A 22,401-nucleotide genomic window follows, 5' to 3' on the forward strand; every position below is an offset into this window, starting at 1 on the left:
TTAAGCTGAAAGTAAAGAAGCAACATTAAAGCTTAAACGAATAGAAATTGGTGTGTATATGAGGGGGGATGCCCCTTCCTCAACTCTTGCTCTTTACACTAAAGTTAGACTCTTTGTCGTAGTTCTTTAAGAAAGACTACTCAATCACAAGAGCCGTCAATTTTGCGTGATAACTATTTTAAAGAACTTCCAAGACTTGAGCGCAAAGAATGAAGGCTGGGGAAGAGACAGTCCCCCTTATATACCGAAAAATGTCCGATGGTTTTAATTTTTAGCGTTGCCTCTTACTCTTGGTTGATTTTTTTTTTTTTTTTTTTTTTTTTTTTTTTTTTTTTTTTTTTTTTTTTTTACTTATCCTTACATAGACCGAAGATAAAGCACAAGACTCTGGGACTCTCCCCTCTTAAAATGGTTTTGACTTCGATAAAAAATAGAGAAATAGGTTAACTTAAACAAAGGATGAGGTTTTATTGAAACTTAGAATTATCGATGGATAGATTTTATTCAAAAACTTAACGGAAACACCGAGAGAGTAAAGCTTCTTTATTGGTATAATTGCTCCCAATATATTGCAGGTACACTGTTCTGACGATTTGGAAGTATGTTGCGATTCTTGATTTAGTTCAAAATCACCCCATATGTTCCCTGAAAATTGAGAACTAAATAATGCTTGACTGAATCGCTCCTGAACAATCCGAGTGGTTAGCCCCTTGGTGTAATTTTTGCATTCTTAGATGCTCCGATTACAGCTCAATCTAACCTTTTGAGGGAAATTTTGATTTCTGAACACAAATATGTAAAGTATTTGAAGGGACTGCAGCCAGGAGGTATATATTATAGAAAAAAGTTTCTTATTGATGAATAGAAAATTTTTTGCTCTATTTTTTGATGCCCCACAACAACAATGTCAAGCATAGCAATCTAGAATGCAAACCCGAAACAGGTTTTATAATTATTTTGGAATTATAAAAAAAATAATTGTTGGCTTTAAGATTTGATTATGCCAAAATATTCACCAGATTTTTTTTACTTCTATTTACATAAAAACCGCCAAAATCACTAATTCAGGAACGTCAGGCAAACTCCAAATGTTTAACATGGGAGGTATAGGAAGATTCTTTGCGAGTCCGTCCTGCCTTAATGATCATAGCCGTTTGGGAGCTTTTTAGTTATAAACCCTATGCATAAAAAATGAGCAATATGCAAAATCCACGGCCCTTGCCCCACGGGCTTTTGGGTTCATCTTTACAGGGCTGTCGAGGCTTATTCATTGAATCTTGCGAGGATTTTCAACAAATGGCTATATCAAAGTTTTGCTTAAATATTTTTTACAAGGGGTGGGATTTGGGCAGCAACAACGGGCAAAAGAGGTAGCGGGCCGCTAACTAATCGCTTTTAAGTCTTACGAAGAGAAGTAGAACTTTAAATTTATGATTGAAAGAGCCCTCTCTCCCGAAGTTTCTACAACCACCCTTTCCATAGAAAGTAGCCTGGCAAAAAAAAAATAATAATGATAATGATAATACATCGTAGCCACATCGTTCTTTACTTCAGCCGCAATTTTGTGCTGTCTATGATCTAAATACTGATATATTAAAAGTTTATGTAGAAAAAGGGCTCTTTTGGAGCTAAATCAAAGACAGTTTATGACTATTATAAGAACAGACTTGAATGAAAGCCATTTTTTTCGTTTGAAAATTTAAGCTACAGAAAAAAAAACAGTAAAAAATTTCGGAACATGTTTGACTTTTTTGTTCGCTAAAATAAAGTAGAATACAACATGTGAACTGTGTACTGTAAAATTACAGACATATAAATCCCTGGGCGTCTTTAATAAGGCCACAGCTACGCAACTTTCTGTCTATTTGCAATGGTCAAGGTTTGGAACAGTCGTCACCACTTCCCTTGTGCCTTATCAGTAGCTACGCAACTTTCTGTGTATTTACAATCTTAATGGTTTGGAGCAGTCGCCAGCACTCCCCATATCCCTTGTCAGTAGCTACGCAAATTTCTGTCTACATACAATGTTAAAGGTCTTAAGCAATCATCACCACTCCCCATATCCCTTGTATCATATCCCCATATCCTTCTTGTTTACTCTTTTCGCAGCTTTCAATTACTCTTCATCAAAAGTCTCAAGTTATATTCTAAAATCTTCGCTTGCTAAAAGTCGAAGATGTAGCATCTTTTGCTATTTTAACTTATTTTTAAAGACAAATAGCCAAGCCCGGTCAACCAAATTCACTGTTCTTCATCCCTAAGCAAATAGGTCTGAAAATTCTAATATATATGGAGGATATATAATATATATGCCTAAAAGTATCGAGTTTGTATACTTTTAGGCATCCTTGTTATGTATAAAACTATACTCACTCTAAATCCCATAAATAGCTTGTAGAAATTTTGGGCCAAGGAAGGGTATTATGTAACTTGAAAACTTAACATGATAGACAAAACAATGGAGACAAACGAAACGAAAAAAAATCACGAATATAAGTGGACGAAATTAAAGATTTTTTATGGGGGGGGGGCTTTTGACAAGGGGTCTATTAGCTGATTGTTATTAATTACTAGACCGCTTGGAAAATTTGTTGCTGGTACTTTTATTTTTTAGTCTTATTTTACCTTATTGATAATGAAAATTTTTAAAAGTTTTAACTTTCTGGCTACTTTTGGCCTACTTTGGTCTAAATTATACCCTGTAGTCAAAAGTGAATTTTGTTTAACATGTATAAATTAATTAAGGATGTATTTAACACAAGCTAAACAGTGTGAAAAAAGACAGATGTTGGTTATATCACTGATAGACGATCTTTGAAAACCACAAAATAGACTAAGTTCTTATTACTGTTATTATTGTTCACTGATTCTCCTTCAGGCAGAGTACGTAAACCTTGAAAACTAAAAATTAACTGCAAACCTCTCTCTGTCTGTCCCTTTATCTGACTTTCTCTTTTTGTCTCACTGTCTCTCTTTGTCTGACTGTCTCTCTTTGTCTGACTGTCTCTCTTTGTCTGACTGTCTCTCTTTCTCTCTCTCTCTCTCTCTCTCTCTCTCTCTCTCTCTCTCTCTCTCTCTCTCTCTCTCTCTCTCTCTCTCTCTCTCCCCTCTCCCTCCCTCTCCCTCCCTCTCCTCTCTCTCTCTCTCTCTCTCTCTCTCTCTCTCTCTCTCTCTCTCTCTCTCTCTCTCTCTCTCTCCTTTCTCTCTCTCTTTATCTTTCTCTCCCCCCTCTCTATTCAGAATATCTCGACTCTCTTCTCTGTATCTTTTTCGTTTCTCTTCCCCCTGTCATATATCCTCACTTTTTCTCTCCCCCCTATCTCTCTCTCTCCCTTTCTTGTTCTCTCTGTCTCTCTCTCTCTCTCTCTCTCTCTCTCTCTCCTCTCTCTCTCTCTCTCTCTCTGTATCTTTCTTGCTCGCTCGTTCTCTATCTATTTTCCTATATTTACTCCTTTTCATATTTCTTCCACTCAATATTTTTAGCGTCTTCAATCTGTCTTTACAGGTTTTTATGTCACTTTTTACTTTTCTTAGAGAACGTTTTTGGTAGATGTTTTTCTAAATTAATTTAAAAAAATATTCCATTTAGCAAGGTAACCAAGCAAGGTGCCAAAAAGAAAATAAACCAAAACCAAAATGAATCTCTTATGAATTTCGTTGAGCCTATTAAATCAGGAGTTAAGCAGGGCTGTGTTCTATCCCCCTTTATATGGATCATTTTGATGGACTGTGTCTTAACGAGCACAGGAAAGGCAATGGGAGAGCACGGGATCAATGGAGAGGAAAAATTCTCCTGGAACTGGAGATTACACTGAGAATTTAAGCATCCTAGATGAAAGTGTGAGCAGAATGAATGAACTCTTAGAGGCTTTGCGAGTTGTGGGTGCTAGAATAGGTTTGAAAACTAATGTTAAGAAGACTAAGTCAATAAGGATAGGAATAAGTGAAGATGAAAAGATGACCGTGGGTAACGAAAAGATTGATCAGGTGGAGAGCTTGGTTTACCTTGGTAGCACTATTAGTAAAGACGGCGGGAGCATTGAAGAAGTTAAAAATAGAATAGTCTAGGGTCAGGGTGTTTTTTCGCGGTTAAAAAAAAAAGTTTGGAAGAAAGGGAAGATAAGGCTGAAAACCAAGAATGACGGTGGTCAAGTATCGTTCTGAAGCGAGGACGCTCCGAAGGGCGATTGAAGATTTGATAGATGTTTTCAAGTGAAAATGCCTACGGATTTGCTCTGGGTATCCGGCTAGCTGATCGTATTTCAAACAGTAGGCTTTACGAAAAGTGTTGTTCAATCCCGTTTTCTAGGGCTATAGTGAGAAAAGGTTGAGATGGCTAGTGCGTGATCTGCAGATTAAGGATGACAGATTGCCGAAGATTATCCTTTTTAACCAACCGTCTTGGGCTAAATGGAAAGGAGGTCGTCCGCGGTTGGGAGGAGCAGCGTGCGTAGCTTTGTCGGCCTCAGGAATCGTGGTGCTGTTGTGAGTTGTTAGTAGTAGTAGTAGTAGTAGTAGAGGTACAAACAAGTGGAATTTTGAATTTTTTCCCAGAAAGACGATCACGGATGTGGGTTTATTTGTTTTTATATGTTGATTCTAAACACATAAAGCTCACTTAGTTTGATATACATGTCAAACTTGACAAGGCTTAGAAAATTTGTCTTGGTTTTCAAACAATGAGCAAAACACTCTCAAAACGGCAAGTAATCGTAACGAAAACCACAATATAAGACGAAACATAAGCTTGAGAAACTGACTATAGATAATTTTAAGCTCCTATCTACAAAATGTGGAATTTTGCATTTTTCTATAAGAGCGATCGTACATGTGTATTTATTTAATTTTTTTATGAATTAATCTAGTAGTAATATCACCCGAATCAGTCAGTAAAAATGATCAGCCACTCGGTTAAATTCCTGTGCCCCCTCACCCAGATGTAATCACCAAAACTAATTTTATATTTTCAAATAATTTCTTTAAACTGTGTCTTACCCAGCTATGATAACTCAGCCCCAAAACACGAAACAAAAATAAAATAAATGATAATGTAAAAATACCGTTCTCTATAGTGTAGAGTGTAGAATTCTATTAAAAATTTAGGCAAAATTAGGGTAAAAAAAAATTTCCAGGGGAAATACGCCTAGCGCCATCTAGCCCTTATATTTGTTACAACGTATTTATATGCGTCTAAAACTTCTCTTATTCATCGTTATCTAATTCTTTTTTTATAGAGCCAGATGTTTCTGTGGCTAGTGATCTTTACCAGAAAGTTCGGCTTCTTTGCTGGGTCTTAACAGGAGCAGAAAACCATGAGAAGAAGGCGAAACATATTAAAGCCACATGGGGGAAAAGATGTAACATTCTTCTGTTTATGAGCTCAAAACAAGGTAAGAAAAACAAACCTAGTTTGAATAAATATCTTTAATGAGAAAGCTCCTCAATCTGGTGTGGCCCAGGACTCCTGAATCTTGGTGTGGCCTTTTACTGAGCTTTGTATCTTAAATAAGAAAATGTAACCGAACAGAAGTTCTTGAGCCTTAATTTTAATGAAAAAGGGACTGCCTCTTGGATAAAATTTTGAATAAAACGGGAAGCTGAGTCCAAGTAGTAGTGTTGACGACTAAGTAAAGAGCAATATCTCCCCTATGTCTGTTTTTTCTCTTTGATACTTCCTATTGAAGGGATGGCTGTAGAAAATTCTGAGATGGGTCCTTTTATAGGATGGGCTGTATTAGGCTGAATAACTCCTTCCAAATTATTTTACTTGTTATGGGTTGCCGCCTAGTTGTAGAAAATGTTTTCAGGCATAATTATAAATAATTCAGAGGTGATAGGCCTGAGAGAGTTTGTGCTGGACATCGACTCTTATTCATTGAAGAGTATTACCAAGTGTGAAAAACAAAGTAGCGAACAAGATGAGCCGAAGCATGCACAAAGGCTACAGTCAACTGGAGGTCCCAAAACCTTCTGGTTGGTCGTTCTAAGCCGGCATAAGTTCTTTTTTGTAGACCTAAAAGAAGAAGTTATTAGTCCTAGATCTGTACTGGTGGGGTTGACTACTTTTCTTGACTTGGCTTGACTTAATTCACCTGCTGAATTGGCGCCATCATCGAGATAGAAGACACCATCATTTTCCAGTAGACCCAATCTTCAACCGCTGCAGGTGCATCTTCAGGTCTTATTCTTGCCTTGCTTAAGAAATGATGTAGACTATCAAACCATCCTGTTCTTGGGTGACCGCGTGGTTGTTTCCATCGAGTGACCACAGGGTTGAAACCATATACGATGGGACAAAAGGTTTCTTCTGACATTCGGGGGATGTGGTCGTACCATTTCAGTGTACGTTGCGCAACTCGCAGGGAGAATGGAATCTGGTTTGTATGGAGCAGGAGGTTGATCTTGCTGATAAAGTCGTACTACCAAAGTCCCCCTATCTTTTGAAGTCCTTTGCTTTCGATTACATCTAGCTTCCTCAAGGTAGTTGTGGTTGCTGCCCAAGTTTCTTTGCTATCTAGAAGGACTGAGGTAACTGATGCATGAAATGTCCGCATCTTTGTAAAACGACTGACAAGAGGGTTGTGCCAAATGTTGTTGAGTCTCCCTAGGACAGAAGCTGCCTTAGTGATTCTTGCGCTAACTTCACTCTCAACTGATTTATCACTTGACAAAATGGAGCCAAGGTACGTGAAATCCTCCATGATTGTTGCTTTATTTTGGCATGCTTCGACTGTTGGAGGGGATTTTTAAGAGAATTGTTGATCGATAGACATGATTTTTGTTTTGCTTCAGCTAATTTTGAACCCTGCCTTTCTAACTCTTTCTCTCATCACTATCAGTGCTGCACGAAGTTCTTCGAGGGTGCTTGTCAAGAGTGTCAGATCTTTAGTGAAGTCACCATCGCTCACAAGTCGGTCACCGAACTTCAATCGTAAGTCAAGTCGGTTAGTTGTTCTCTTAATCACATGTCAATAATGAACAATATAATGAACAATAAATAGTTCAAGAGACGCAGCATATTCTTGCTGCACTCCTGTACATATGCAGAAAGGCTGGATAGAACTTTACGATGTTGAAAGTAAAATATCTTATCGACATTTCGTCTGACGAATTCAGGAGCTTTGAATCCTGAATGAGAAATTCTAGACTTGTTATATTTCAGAATGTCATCTATTGGTTTTAGAAAATATGAAATAAATACAACCATAATAAAAATTCAGTTGCTCAGTTATGACCCCAATTGTGACTCGGCTAAATTTTACAAACACTTAAGGGGACAAACAAACAGGATCCCACGTAGAAATATGGTATTTTTATTAGGAAACTTTGATGCCCAGGCTGGTACAATTGGGGATAGATACTATCCTGGCCTTGGGAAACTTGGCGTGGGGAAGGAAAATGGCAACAGCCTTGTTGATTACGTTCATGTAAATCGAAGACTGGTAGGATCAATGCAAGACATTAGAGTATATAAAAGTGCCGGTATTCTATCCCAAGTTGAAATATGGTATTTGTATTACGGGAATTTAATGCCCAGGCAGGTACAATTGGGGATAAATCATAGCTTGGGGATATTCGATGTAGGGAAGGAAAATAGTAACGGTTATAGAATACTACAATTTCGTAGGTAGTGTAATCTAGTTATGACTAAAAATGTCTTTGGTCATAAAAGGACCCCTAAGTTAACATAGTGCATAGAAAGAGGTAAGACGAGTAGCCTTATTGATTAATTTTGTATAATTCGAAGACTGGCAGTGTCGATGCAAGACATTAGGGCATATAGAAGTCCCGTTAATGATGTCAAAAGTAGATTGTCATCTAGCAGTGCATATACTTTATCCAAAGCCGAAATTTAGGAAGGCCAACTAACTTTCGGGTATTTATGATGTTGATAGGGTCAAGAATTGGAATTGGAAGATTCGATAACACAATGGATAGTTTAGAATTTTACATTGCAGGAGATGGACAAACTAGCTATGGTAAAATAAATATAAAGTAGCAAAAGATATTTTAATTTGGAAAGTTGGAGACAAAGCTATGAATGTTAACTGAAACACTTCGAGCTCGGTAAAAGAGAGAAGGGATTTATTTGTACAAGAGGTTCTCGGGTATCAGATCTTGTCAGAACAAGAAGAAAGTTTGGGAATTAGAGATAGTATTAAAAACTAAATTAAAGAAATGTGATATTGCCGTAGACCTGATACAGCCAGACGGGGTAGTAGCAAAATATTGTATTGGTATGTTAAAAAATTGGCGGGAAGTAGTTAATCTCTCCTTGTGCCAATTAAAGATAAGAACAGGGCCTTAATTAACGATACTGGAAATATAAAAGATATATGGGCAGAAGATCTGATAATTTTCTAAACTATGATAAATCTGTAGGAAACGATACAGAAAAGAATAAGACAGTTTTGGACGATTTGGAAATGAAAGGAGATGAATATTTGAGAGGATGAAAAACACAAACAGTTCGTGGTAAAGAACAGTAAGAAAGGTGCGACCCGGCTCAATAGTAACCAAATCTTTAAAAAACGGAATTTTGATACCAATAGATACATCACAGGATTTGAATTTGTATGCTGATTTTAAAATATAATTTTCATCAAGTTTAGTCCTATCCATAAAAAGTTACGAACCTGAAAAAATTTGCCATATTTTCGAAAAAAGGGGACCCCCCCCCAAAAAAAAAAAAATCACAGAATCTTAATGAAAATCAGGCCATAAGATTCAGCGTAACAGAGAACCATGCTGCAGAGGTTTAGAGCTCCTATCTGCACAAATGTGGAATTCTGTAATTTTTCCCAGAAGAAAGATTACGGATGCGTGTTTATTTATTTTTTTCCAGGGGTGATCGTATCGACCCGGTGGTTCTAGAATTTCGCTAGAGGGCTCATTCGAAAGGAAATTAAAATTTCTACTGTCATTTTTAAGTGACCAAGAAATTGGCGGGTAACTAGGCCCCCTCTCAAGCTCATTTTTCCCAAAGTCGCCAGATCAAGATTTTGAAGTAGCCATTTTGTTCATTATATTCAAAATATATAATAACTATGTCTTTGAGGACGACTTAATCCCCCGCATTCCCCGGGGGAAGGGCTACAAGCTATGGAATTTGCCCATTTTTCACAAATAGTATTTGTTATTGGTAAGTATACATACGTCTTAAGGGGGAATTTTTTCTGGTGGGTGTTGAGGGGTATGTGGATTGGGTTTCGTGGGAGAGTCTTTCCATGGAGGATTTTCTTGGGGAAGATAATTTCTATGAAGAGGGCGCTATATATCCCAGCATTATTTAAAAAACTATTAGAAAAAAAACGATTAGAAAGTAAGGAGCTATATTAAAACTTTAAACTGACAGAAATCATTACGTATATGAGGGGGTTTGTACCCTCGTTAATTCTCCACCGTTTACGCTAAAGTATTTTAAGTAGCTTTAATAGAGCTATTTATTCTAACTAAACGGCCTTTGTGATTCAGGGGTCGTTCTTAAAGAATTGGAAGGAGATTTGAACTTTAGCTTAAGGAGTGAGGTATTAATGAGGGGGAAAATCCCCTTATTTTACGTATATGAGGAAGTTTGTACCCTCATATACCTTGCTCTTTACGCTAAAGTTCGAATTTTGTAAAATAATGGCCAATGTAAGCATTAATTTGTTTGTGTTATTTTTCGGCCAATCTTAGCATTTAGTTTTACCTTAAGAAGCTTCATAACTATGATTTTTATGTGATAATAAACCAAAGATATTGAGTGTGATCGGCTTGTCATTGTCAAACAGTTCGTGGTAACGAACTGTAGTAAGGAGCGACCCGGCTCAATAGTAACCAAAACTCTAAAAAAATGAAAATTTGATATTAATAGCTACATCAAAAGAATCGCATTTTAATGCTGATTTTAAATATATAAGTTTCATCAAGTTTAGTCTTACCCATCAAAAGTTACGAGCCTGAGAAAATTTGCCTTATTTAAGCAAATAGGGAAAAACACCCCCTAAAAGTCATCGAATCTTTACGAAAATCACGCCATCAGATTCAGCGTATCAGAGAACCCTACTGTAGAAGTTTCAAGCTCCTATCTACAAAAATGTGGAATTTTGTATTTTTTGGCAGAAGACAAATCACGGGTGCGTGTTTATTTGTTTGTTTTTTTTTTGTTTTTTTTTCTTTTTCCCAGGGGTCATCGTATCGACCAAGTGGTCCTAGAATGTCGCAAGAGCGCTCATTCTAACGGAAATGAAAAGTTCTAGTGCCCTTTTTAAGTGATCAAAAAAATTGGAGGGCATCTAAGCCCCCTCCCACGCTCATTTTTTTCCAAAAGTCAACAGATCAAAATTTTGAGATAGCCATTTTGTTCAGCATAGTCGAAAACCATAATAACTATGTATTTGGGGATGATTTACTCCCCCACAAACCCTGGGGGAGGGGCTGCAAGTTAAAAACTTTGACAAGTGTTTACATATAGTAATGGTTATTGGGAAGTGTACAGAAGTTTTCAGGGGGATTTTATTTTGTTTAGGGGGTGGGGCTGAGGGGAGGGGGCTATGTTGGAGGATCTTTCCTTGGAGGAATCTGTCATGGGGGAAGAAAAATTCAAGGAAAAGGTCGCATGATTTTCTAGCATTACTATAAGAAAACAATGAAAAATAAACATGAAAACGTTTTTTTTTAATGAAAGGAAGGAGTAGCATTGAAACTTAAAACGAACAGAGATTATTACGCATATGAGGGGTTCTAAAAATACTTTAGCATAAAGAGCGAGGTATTTAGGAGGAGATAAATACCTCGCTCTTTATGCTAAAGTATTTTTAGTAATTTCTACTATTTATTCTACGGCCTTTCTGATTCAGGGGTCATTCTTAAAGAATCGGGACAAAACTTAAGATTTAGTGTAAAGAGCGAGGTATTAACGAGGATACAAACCCCCTTGTATACATAATAAAAATATAAGATTATGAAAGTTTGTTACGTAAGTTACTAATTTATAAGTTACGTATATTTTTTACTAATAAAAACGTTCGTTAAAAATTAAACGTTCTAGTTGCATTTTTAAGTAACCGAAAAATTGGAGAGCAACTAGGCCTCCTTCTCCACCCCTTATTTCTCAAAATCGTCTGATCGAAACTAAGAGAAAGCCATTTAGCCAAAAAAAAGAATTATATACAAATTTCATTTTAATAATTTATGTGCGGAGAGCCAAAACCAAACATACATTAATTCAAAAACGTTCAGAAATTAAATAAAAAAACTAATTTTTTTAGCTGAAAGTAAGGAGCGACATTAAAACTTAAAACGAACAGAAATTACTCCGTATATAAAATGGGTTGTCCCCTCCGTAATCCCTCGCTCTTTGCGCTAAAGTTTGACTCTTTGCCACAATTCTACTTTTTAAAACAATTAAAAGCTTTAGCGTAAAGAGCGAGGGATTACGGAGGGGACAACCCATTTTATATACGGAGTAATTTCTGTTCGTTTTAAGTTGTAATGTCGCTCCTTACTTTCAGCTAAAAAAATCAGTTTTTTTTATTTAATTATTAAATAAAACAAAGAGATTTTTTCAACTGAAAGTAAGGAATAACCTATAAAGGAAATCAAAGGAAATCAAGTTAGGTTATTATAAGGTTAATATTAGTTTAATAAAAAGTAAAATTAATATACAAATTTCGTTTTAATTATTTTTGTACGGTAAGTCAAATTCAAAACCTGCATGAATTCAAAAATGTTCTGAAATTAAATAAAAAATAAAAAATTTTTTAACCGAAAGTAAGGAGCGACATTAAAACTTAAAACGAACACGAATTATTCCGTGTATGAAAGGGACTGTCCCCCCCTCAGCACCCCGCTCTTTACGCTAAAGTTTTCTATTGTCACAACTCTACCTTTTAAAACAAACTTTTAAGTTTTATTGTCACTCCTTACTTTCAATTAAAAGAAACTTCTTTTATTTAGTTGCTAAAAAGATTGAAAAGGCCTTAGGTACTGAGACCCTGGTAAATGAGCTTTTGAAACATGGTGGTTGAGAAATTAGAGATATATTACTGAAGATCGTGGATATAATTCTTAAAAAAGGGGGAAGTATCTGTTAATTTTAGATTGATGAATGAGAATGATTATTTATAGAAGCCTTACCCTTTTCCAATAGCAAAATTGCATATATCTAATCAATACTTATAGACTAAGAACCTTGGAACAAGGGAACAAAGGTGGTGGATTTTTAGTTGGACATGCTACATCCTAGCAACGGCCTTCTTTCACACAAAAATTACCCAAATCTTCTTGAAATCCCTTGGGCAAAATGGCCACTGTCAATCGGATATACTTTAAATATATACAAGAAATATAATATACAAGAAAAGTACTTCAAATATATCAAGAAAAATATATACAAGAAATTTGAGATCGATGGCTTTTTGGTTTAGGAAGTACCATGCTTCGAAGGTTCAAAAGTCGGTGACTCTGCCAAAACATGAATTTTCGAACCCTTCTAGTGCCTGAAGGATAAAATTAGCAGTCTAACACTTTTTGGGGAGAGTCTGTTCGGCTTAAGTTACTTTCTTATCAAATTTCAAGTGAACCCCATAGCAATCATCTTTTAGGCTGCCTCGACAAGTTACCATCCAGACAGACTAACCAATATTCTTTTCCTGTAATTAAATAAAAAAAAACTAATTTTTTTAGCTGAAAGTAAAGAGCAACATTAAAACTTAAAACGAACAGAAATTACTCCGTATATAAAATGGGTTGTTCCCTCCGCAATCCCTCGCTCTTTACGCTAAAGCTTTTAATTGTTTTAAAAAGTAGGATAGTGGCAAAGAGTCAAACTTTAGCGTAAAGAGCGAGGGATTGCGGAGGGGACAACCCATCTTATATACGGAGTAATTTCTGTTCATTTTAAGTTTTAATGTCGCTCCTTACTTTCAGCTAAAAAAATTAGTTTTTTTTATTTAATTTCTGAACGTTTTTGAATTAATGCATGTTTGGTTTTGGCAGTCCGCACATAAATTATTAAAGTGAAATTTGTATATTAATTCTTTTTTTGGCTAAATGGCTTTCTCTTAGTTTTGATCAGACGATTTTGAGAAATAAGGGGTGGAGAAGGAGGCCTAGTTGCCCTCCAATTTTTCGGTTGCTTAAAAAGGCAACTAGAACTTTTAATTTTTAACGAACGTTTTTATTAGTAAAAAATATACGTAACTTATAAATTAGCAAAATACGTAACAAACTTTCATAATCTTATGTTTTTATTATGTATACAAGGGGGTTTGTATCCTCGTTAATACCTCGCTCTTTACACTAAATCTTAAGTTTTGTACCAATTCTTTAAGAATGATCCCTAAATCAGAAAGGCCGTAGAATAAATAGTTGAAATTACTAAAAATACTTTAGCATAAAGAGCGAGGTATTTATCTCCTCCTAAATACCTCGCTCTTTATGCTAAAGTATTTTTAGAACCCCTCATATGCGTAATAATCTCTGTTCGTTTTAAGTTTCAATGCTACTCCTTCCTTTCATTTGAAAAAACGTTTTTACGTTTATTTTTCATTGTTTTCTTATAGTAATGCTAGAAAATCATGCGCTCTTTTCCTTGAATTTTTCTTCCCCCATGACGGATTCCTCCAATGAAAGATCCTCCAACATATCCCCCTCCACTCAGCCCCCCCCAAACAAAATAAAATCCCCCTGAAACGTCTGTACACTTCCCAATAACCATTACTATATGTAAACACTGGTCAAAGTTTGTAACTTGCAGCCCCTCCCCCAGGGATTGTGGGGGAGTAAATCATCCCCAAATACATAGTTATTATGGTTTTCGACTATGCTAAACAAAATGGCTATCTCAAAATTTTGATCCGTTGACTTTGGGAAAAAAATGACCGTGGAAGGGGGCCTAGATGCCCTCCAATTTTTTTGGTCACTTAAAAAGGGCACTAGAACTTTCCGTTTCCGTTAGAATGAGCCCTCTTGCGACATTCTAGGACCACTTGGTCAATACGATGACCCCTGGGAAAAAGAAAAAAAACAAAAAACAAACAAACAAATTAACAAGCACCCCTGATTTTGTCTTCTGGCAAAAAATACTAACTTCCACATTTTTGTAGATAAGAGCTTGAAACTTCTACAGTAGGGTTCTCTGATACGCTGAATCTGATGGTGTGATTTTTCTTAAGATTCTATGACTTTTAACGGTTGTTTTCCCCTATTTTCTTAAATAAGACAAATTTTCTCAGGCTCGTAACTTTTGATGGGTAAGACTAAACTTGATGAAACTTATATATCTAAAATCAGCATTAAAATGCGATTCTTTTGATGTAGCTATTGATATCAAAATTCAATTTTTTAGAGTTTTGGTTGCTATTGAGCCGGGTCGCTCCTTACTACAGTTCGTTACCACGAACTGTTTGATTTGTCTACCCATAGCCTACTTTTGTCTGACATTCACTCGCTCTGCAGCTACGTTGCCTCAAATCTAGACCCAATGTTGCCTGGTCTACATTTTAAGTCTAGATATTTTGCTTATTTCGATGTCTATTAAAACAAAAAATGTAAAATAAACAGATGGACACTTTTTTTCGACCGTTTTAGCGCTTTGTATAATGTAAAAAACATGCCCAATTTCTATTCCACGCAGTTTTTGTGCAAAATCAGCATCATAAAAGCTAATTGTCTGTCAGCATGTAGAAGCACAATTTAAAGTGAAACTTGCCTACAAAGAAACTATAGTTAAATTTGTTAATATGAATAATTAAACCAATCTTAAAACCAACTGAAATTAGTGTGTAAAATAAATTCAATCATTACTTAAAGGTAACCTGAACACGGGATCCCTCGTCTCCTTTAAGGTATTAAATAAAAAAAAAAAACAGGTTTTTTTAACTGCAAGTAAGGAGCGACATTAAAACTTAAAACGAACAGAAATTATTCCGTATATGAGAGGGGTTGTCCCGTACGCAACACCTCACTCTTGGCGCTAAAGTGTGACTCTATCACAATTCTACTTTTTAAACAATAAAAAACTTGTAGCGTAAAGAGCGAGGCGTTGCAGACGGGACAACCCCTCTCATATACGGAATAATTTATGTTCATTTTAAGTTTTAATGTCGCTCGAAATTTTCTTGTCTGTATACTTCATAATAACTATTACTATATGTAATTAAATAAAAAAAAACAAGTTTTTTGAAATGAAAGTAAGGAGCGACATTAAAACTTAAAACGATTAAATTGCTCCGTATATGAAAGGGGCTTTTCCTCCTCGACACCCCACTCTTTACGCTAAAGTTTTTAGCGGGTCGGAAAAGCTTTATTAAGTGGAACGTCCTATTCTTAGCATAATTGCAAACCTTTTTAAGCTGGTGTATTGGATTTTTCGAGAACACAACAAAAGTTATTGAATCCTTAACTTCCAACAAAACTAGGGCAGTTGTAAATTTTTAAGTTTCTTTGTATTTGTAACCTTTGCACGAAGAAGCAGACTAAAACGGATTAGAAATTTAGTCTTTAATTGCTTGTGTCCCTGCGTCTACTCCTAACTCGTTGATACACCCAGCACAAACATCATCGCTAGATAACAGAATATAGTAGTTATAAGTAATATTTCAAGGGCTTCTTTCTTTGCCTGTGATAAGCAACTTAGGCTCGGTTTCGAGTCTTTTCAGGTTTTCAACTACAATGCTAACAGCTGCAATATAATTTTTTTTGCCCATTTTAGATGGACAAAAAAATGGCTTTTAGAGTCCTAAGAAATCATTGAAGTTTCACACTGAGATAAGACATTTATTTAAAAAAAAAACTATCACAAGCCGAAAGGAGCTAAAATCGTATTTTGGGATAAAACACAGGCCATCGTGTTAAAATCAATAAAATTTCATTAGTTCTTATTGTTTTCTTTAACTCATGTTCCATTTTATTTTCACAGTTTATTTGCAGATGACTCTCTTCCAACAGTGCCTATTCCAATGGGAGAAGGAAGGCAAAAGTTGTGGGGCAAAACTAAGGAAGCATTTAAATACATATATGAAAACTACATGGACAAAGCAGACTGGTTTTTTAAAGCCGATGATGATACATTTGCTATCCCAGAAAATGCAAGATATTTTTTGTCACGTTACGATACCAATGAACCAATGTGGTTTGGTTGCCGGTTCAGTATGCACGTGAAAGGTGGCTATATGAGTGGTGGTGCTGGTAAGTCATTTTAAATTCTAAAAGATTGAATCGAAGGTTTAAAGAAATTCCGTATCTAAAAAATTTCATCATAAAGCCTCGTTCCACTTACTTTTTGTTATCCTCATTCTATTCTCGTTTTAGTCGGAGGTTAGCGCAAATTAATGACGCTGCATTTGCGCCTATTATGCAGCATTGGCTCTGCCTTATATGGATTATTTTTTTTCATTAGTTCGACCTCTGGTCGCCGAATTAATAACTCCTTATTCATTTTATGAGATCAGCTATTTTTTTGTATCTTTCTGTTTAGGTTGCATTCAAAGGGAGACGGCAACAAAAAGAGACGGTAACCTCAATACTATACAGACAGAACGTTTTATTCCAGTGCTTTAAGAGCACACATGAGTGAAAGATAATCTGGCTTTTTCACAGGATGGGTGGCGTAGTCGTGGCATATTGTTTTCAATTTGTTTGGCTTAACAATCAACTAGTATTTTAAGTGAAATAGCCAGTAGCCCCACAAATTTGAATTGCAAGTATTCCAGCTGAGAAAATCTAACTTAACAATAAGTCTGAAAACACTCAAAATGAGCGTAAACCAAGATAATCAACCACTATTCCTTCACCAAACTGTCGTATAAAGATTCGGGGATATTTGGGTGTCATGTGCGCCCTGTATGTTTTTATCCAGTTGTAGACGCGTTTCTCTCCGAGTGAACACATATTTAGAAAAAAATTTCTTACAGACGCGGAAATAGATAAACTTTATCTATTTTTTTATTTCTTTCCGTTCAGGTTTTTCTTCTTAAACATGCACGAAAAAAATCTTGAAATAAGCTCCAGTGCTCCTAGCTGACATTTAAAAATAAATTAAATTGTCTATTTTCTATTTTCCCTAATGGGAAAATACCTTAACGGAAACTTAAGAGTGTCTTTGCTAAAGACTTTACTTCTTATTCACGAAAAATTTCTATCAAAAATTTTGTACTACGAACTGTAAGTAAGGAGCAACTCGGTTCAATAGTAGTCAAAACTGTAAAGAAGCAGAACACCCGCATGATTCTTCCTTGTAAGGGTTTTTTCTTAGCATAATTTGAACAACGATCTGAAATTGAACAAAAATATTTTTTTTTCACCTGAAAGTAAGGGAGTTCTAAAATCTTGAAGTTCTTTAAAAATACTTCGTATTCGAAATCAAGGAGTCTTGTGTTTGAGTAGCCTTTCTTACAGAATTTTGACAAATAATCAACTGTAGCGTAAAAAGTGAGGATTGAGGGAGAGACAGCCCCCTTCATATACGGAAGAATTTCTGTTCATTTTAAGTGTTAATGTTGCTCCTTACTTTCAGTTTGTTTCTTGTTTGTTCTTTATTTAATGGAATGCCAAAGACCACTGGAGTAATGCGACTCTAGTCTTCCGTGGAGTTAAATTTTCGTTCTTTGTCATGGGCAAAGTAGCTTTTATGACTTAACAGTTTGATACCTAAAACAAGAGTAATGATTTACACCTCTGCAAATTCAAGGCTCATCTATGCTTGGTTAGAAATAGATCAAAAGTGAAGTTAAAGATTTATTTCAAAACAAAGCTATGATCGAACTAGCTGCTCGAACTATTATATGATTCTTTTAGTACTGTAAAAAGTCTTTTTGAAGTCCCCACCAGCTCTTTATTTATGAACAAAAGAAAATCCAGTTAAATTTTAAAGGACTTCAAATTATGCATCGTTCTGAGATTAAATAAAAAAAAAAGTTTTTCAGCTGAAGTAAAGAGCAACATTGAAAATAAAATGAACAGAGATTATTACGCAAATTAGGCAGTTTTCTCCCTTCTCAATACCTCACTCTTTACCCTAAAGTTTGACTTTTTGTTCTAATGATTTAAGAATGAGTCCTGAAACACAAAGGCCGTTTTAAAAGTTTTAAACAAAACCTTAGGATAAAGAGCAAGGTATTGATGTGGGGGCAACCCCCGTCATATGCGTAACAATTTCTGTTCTTTTTGAGCTGTAATGTTGCTGTTTGCTTTCAGTTGAAATCACTTGTTCTTTATTTTTAATGTAAAAAAATTAAAGTTAAACCAAAATTTAATTGTTCTTTTCAATGTAATTTCTGATTGTTTTTTAAATGATTCCAGGAAATCTAGCTCCCCCTCCATGAAAAACTCCCTTTCCCCACTAACAATTCCTCCACTGAAAAATCTTCGCACATATCCCACACCCGCCCGAAAAATCCTCCCCAAAAAAATATCTGTATATTTCCTGAAGCCAACAATATATGCATACAACGGGCAAAGTTTATAGCATGCAGCTCCTGTTCCAGGGGCTGTGGGGGGTCAAGTCATCCCCAGAGAGATTGTTATTAGGCTTTTGACTATGCAGAACAAAATGAATATCACAAAATTTGGATCGGACGGCTTTAGGCAAAAGGGACGTTGGAGAGGGCTAGCGACCCTCCAATATTTTGATCAATTAAAAAGTGCACTACAGCTTTTAATTACCGATCAAATGAGCCTTCTCCCAACCAATTAGGATTCCTGGTTCGGTACGATCATCCCTGGAAAAAAAGAAGAAAAAACAAATTAACACTCCTCCGTGAACTTGCTTCTGGCAATAAATAGAAAATTTGACATTTTTATGTACAGGAGCTTGAAACCTCTATAGTAGGCTAGGGTTCTTTCATATACTGAATCTGATGGTGTAATTTTCATTAAGATAACGTGATATTTTGGGGGTGTTTCCTCTCTTTTTCGAAAATTGGGCAAATTTTCTCCGGCTCGCGCCTTTTAATGGGTAACATTAAACTTGATGAATTTAGTATATCTTGAATAAACATCAAAATTTTTACCAAACAATGAATTCCACTTTATTCTTTTAATACGAATCCTTTCGAAGTCCTTTGGTAGCATGTCGATTTTACCATAATAGTTACTATTTTGAGACTCTTGGGAATTGGAATGTACGTGCTTACTCTTTTTTGTGTTTTTTCTCTTTCTTTCGTTTTTTTGTGTTAAGAAATATTTCCAAAGTCAAAGTCTTTGTGAATATAAAATTTCAGAATTATTCTAGGGTATTATAAATAACGCTTAAGTTACAGAATTCTTTTTTTTTTGGCGAGGGGGGGGGGGGTTGAGCAATATCGTAAGGAACATTTTAAGCAGAACGTGTAAGTTGCAGAAATTTGACGATTTCTTGAAACCATATACCAAGATTGGCGGAATAGTTTTTTTTGCAGTTCCCTTGTTGTCAGTTTTCTATGATTTTGATTCTTGTTTGTGGTTGGCTGAATCTTTTAAGCCGACATTAAAGTCCATTTTAATGAATCATTAAACTGTGGTTTTTAGAGATTTTAAAATTATTTTATTAAAGGATCAGCTTTTTTAATCACCTAGGTTTTCCATTGTAATAAAAAAATAATCTGAAATGGTTTATTTTTATAATCAAGTTTTTTAGGTTATATTCTGAGCAAAGAAGCCGTGAAGAGATTTGTAACAATTTCTTTGAAGAATATCACAATCTGTAAGGCAGATGATCATACCGGAGCAGAAGATGCTGAATTGGGTATTCCTTTTTACTTTTCCCACTAATATAGACAAACTGACCTGTTTTTATCAGTGCATATCATAGTTTGGTATAAGCTAAATTATAAACAATTTTCTTTGATGAAATGCTGTTTTTTATTTTCAATTGAGGGTTTTCTATCCCTAGAGCTCTAACATTCAAATTTTCATCATCAGTATTTAGTTTTTAGATATTGTTGTTGTACCAAAGCAATCGCTATCATCTTCCATCTTTGTTTCTGACTGAGGTACAATATTGCTAAATGTTCAACTTTTCTACTTTATAGAACTTAAATATAGGCTAATCATTTTAAATATTCGGTTTATTTACAGAAAACTGCAAAAAATAGTACTTATTGCTTAAGTGTGAATTTCTAAGATTTTCACTCGGAAAAATTTCGTATTGTTTCAATATTGTATAGGTTTTTGTATTAATTCTAATATTGAGTCTTTTGCATTGAGTCAAACCTTCCCCAAAAGAGAGGAATGGGGGATGATATTTCTTTACTTTGACATTTTTTTCATTGAATAAATCATTTGCTATATAAAGGAATTTCAAAACCCAAAAAAGGGTAAAGCTATGATTTTCCCTGCTCGAAGGCACTATTTTCTCTTTTTTGAGCTAGTAAGGGCTGTAGGGAATGGGGTTGAAGGACTTGGGGTAGAATCCAATTTCTCCTTTTTCATAACTCCTAAGGTGAAGACAGATTATTAAATTTTTACACCAAAATGGAACTCTCGTCCGAGAGGTACTTGTAATCTTACTTGTCAAATAAAAGTATGGGCTAAAGCCTTACTCTAATAATTGCCATTATTTGTTCTTATTTCGACATCATGTACTGATCTTAAGATGATAAAGCTGCCTAATTTACAGATTTTTCTAGACCAAACATTATAAACAGCCATCAACACAAGGAAAAATAAAAGCATTTTAGAATAAGTTCACGGCAAGTATCATTGACGATCAGCTTCAATTTAATTTACAAAAATACATAGCAATAACGAAGGCTATGGATTTGAAATTTTCTCAATGTTTGATTATCTTTCTTGCTCCAAACTAAGGCATCCGTAACTATAAATTTACCCTTCAAACTTAATACTAAACAACAATTTTTTTAATTTTTAGCCAGAGATCAAACATCCAAAAAAGGGTTTAGTACTGATCTTAAAATCCTTCAGCGAAGGATTCAAGCCTCCATCTACAAAAATGCGGAATTTGGTATTTGTACCGTAGAGATAGTAACTGAAAATATTGTGTAAATGGACTTTAAAGGCAGGATGGTCTGATGGTCATTATTGCTTGTACTAATGAACTTAACTGAGATTTTGAAACGAAACTAGAAAGTTATTTCATTGTTAGATTATTGCTTAACTAGCTGTTGGTGTACCAACACCTAGTTGGTGGGGGCGCTTCGCACCCCCCAAGCCCCCCCTCCGCGCGTAAGTCGTTACGCGCCATATTAGTTACGCGCCATTGTAGTTGTGTCCCTGTGTCCCACCTGTGAATATATATATATTTATATATATATATATATATATATATATATATATATATATATATATATATATATATATATATATATATATATATATATATATATATATATATATATATATATATATATATGTATATATATATATATATATATATATATATATATATTATATATATATATATATATATATATATATATATATATTGTATATATATATATATATACAATATATATATATATATATATATATATATATATATATATATATATATATATATATATATATATATATATATATATGTATATATATATATATATATAATATATATATATATATATATATATATATATATGTTTTTAACTGCGTAAAACTTGTTAGTATACAACATGCTTCGCTGTCCCATTGTCTCTACATATAAAAAGATTGTCAGGTTTACCGACTCTTGAACATGCAACATATAATTGTCCATGGGAAAAACAATCCGTATTCGGATCTATACCTCATTATTCTAATGATTGCCCTTGAGCTGTGTTGATGGTGATTGCTAATCTAACATTCCTTGTGTCCCCGTCGTCATTTATATATCCCCCCTGTGCCCCCCGGCGTCCCCGTTGTAGTTGTGTCCCTGTGTCCCGGTCGTCATTTATATTCCCTGTGCCCCGGTCGTCATTTGTGTCCCGGTGTCCCAGTCTGTAATTTCTCTTTGAGTGTCCCGGTCGTTATTTATATTCCCTGTGTCCCGGTGTTCATTTGTGTCCCTGTATCCCGGTGTCCCGGTCTTCCTTTGTGTCCCGGTGTCAGGGTCGTCATTTGTGTCCTGGTCTGTAATTTCTCTTTGAGTGTGCCGGTCGTCATTTATATTCCCTGTGTCCCGGTCGTCATTTGTGTCCCGGTGTCCCGGTCTGTAGTGTCATCTTGTAATGACGTCATATACAAAGCCTTATATACTTATATATTGCGAATATACAACATTCTTCGCTGTCCCATTGTCTATGCATATAAACAGATTTTCAGGTTTACCAACTCTTGAACATGCAACATATAATTGTCCATGGGAAAAACAATCCGTATTCAGATCTATACCTCATTATTCTAATGATTGCCCTTGATCTTTGTTGATGGTGATTGCTAATCGAACATTCCCTGTGTCCCTGTCGTCATTTATATATCCCCCATGTGCCCCCCGGCTTCCCCGTT

General features: G+C 35.2%; 1 protein-coding gene across 2 annotated transcripts in view; it reads left to right on the forward strand.

Annotated features, from left to right (window-relative positions):
• LOC136037162 (glycoprotein-N-acetylgalactosamine 3-beta-galactosyltransferase 1-like) overlaps positions 1 to 22,401 on the forward strand; it is an 84,109-nt gene that overhangs the window by 24,454 nt on the left and 37,254 nt on the right. For both annotated transcript variants that reach the window (XM_065719697.1, XM_065719696.1), the window contains exons 4-6: positions 5,235 to 5,390; positions 15,916 to 16,173; positions 19,601 to 19,708. In XM_065719697.1, coding sequence (XP_065575769.1) covers positions 5,235 to 5,390; positions 15,916 to 16,173; positions 19,601 to 19,708 — 522 coding nt within the window. The remainder of the gene's footprint in view (positions 1 to 5,234; positions 5,391 to 15,915; positions 16,174 to 19,600; positions 19,709 to 22,401) is intronic.

This window comes from Artemia franciscana, chromosome 16 (genome assembly GCF_032884065.1).
Source record: "Artemia franciscana chromosome 16, ASM3288406v1, whole genome shotgun sequence".
NCBI classification, from domain to species: Eukaryota; Metazoa; Arthropoda; class Branchiopoda; order Anostraca; family Artemiidae; genus Artemia; species Artemia franciscana.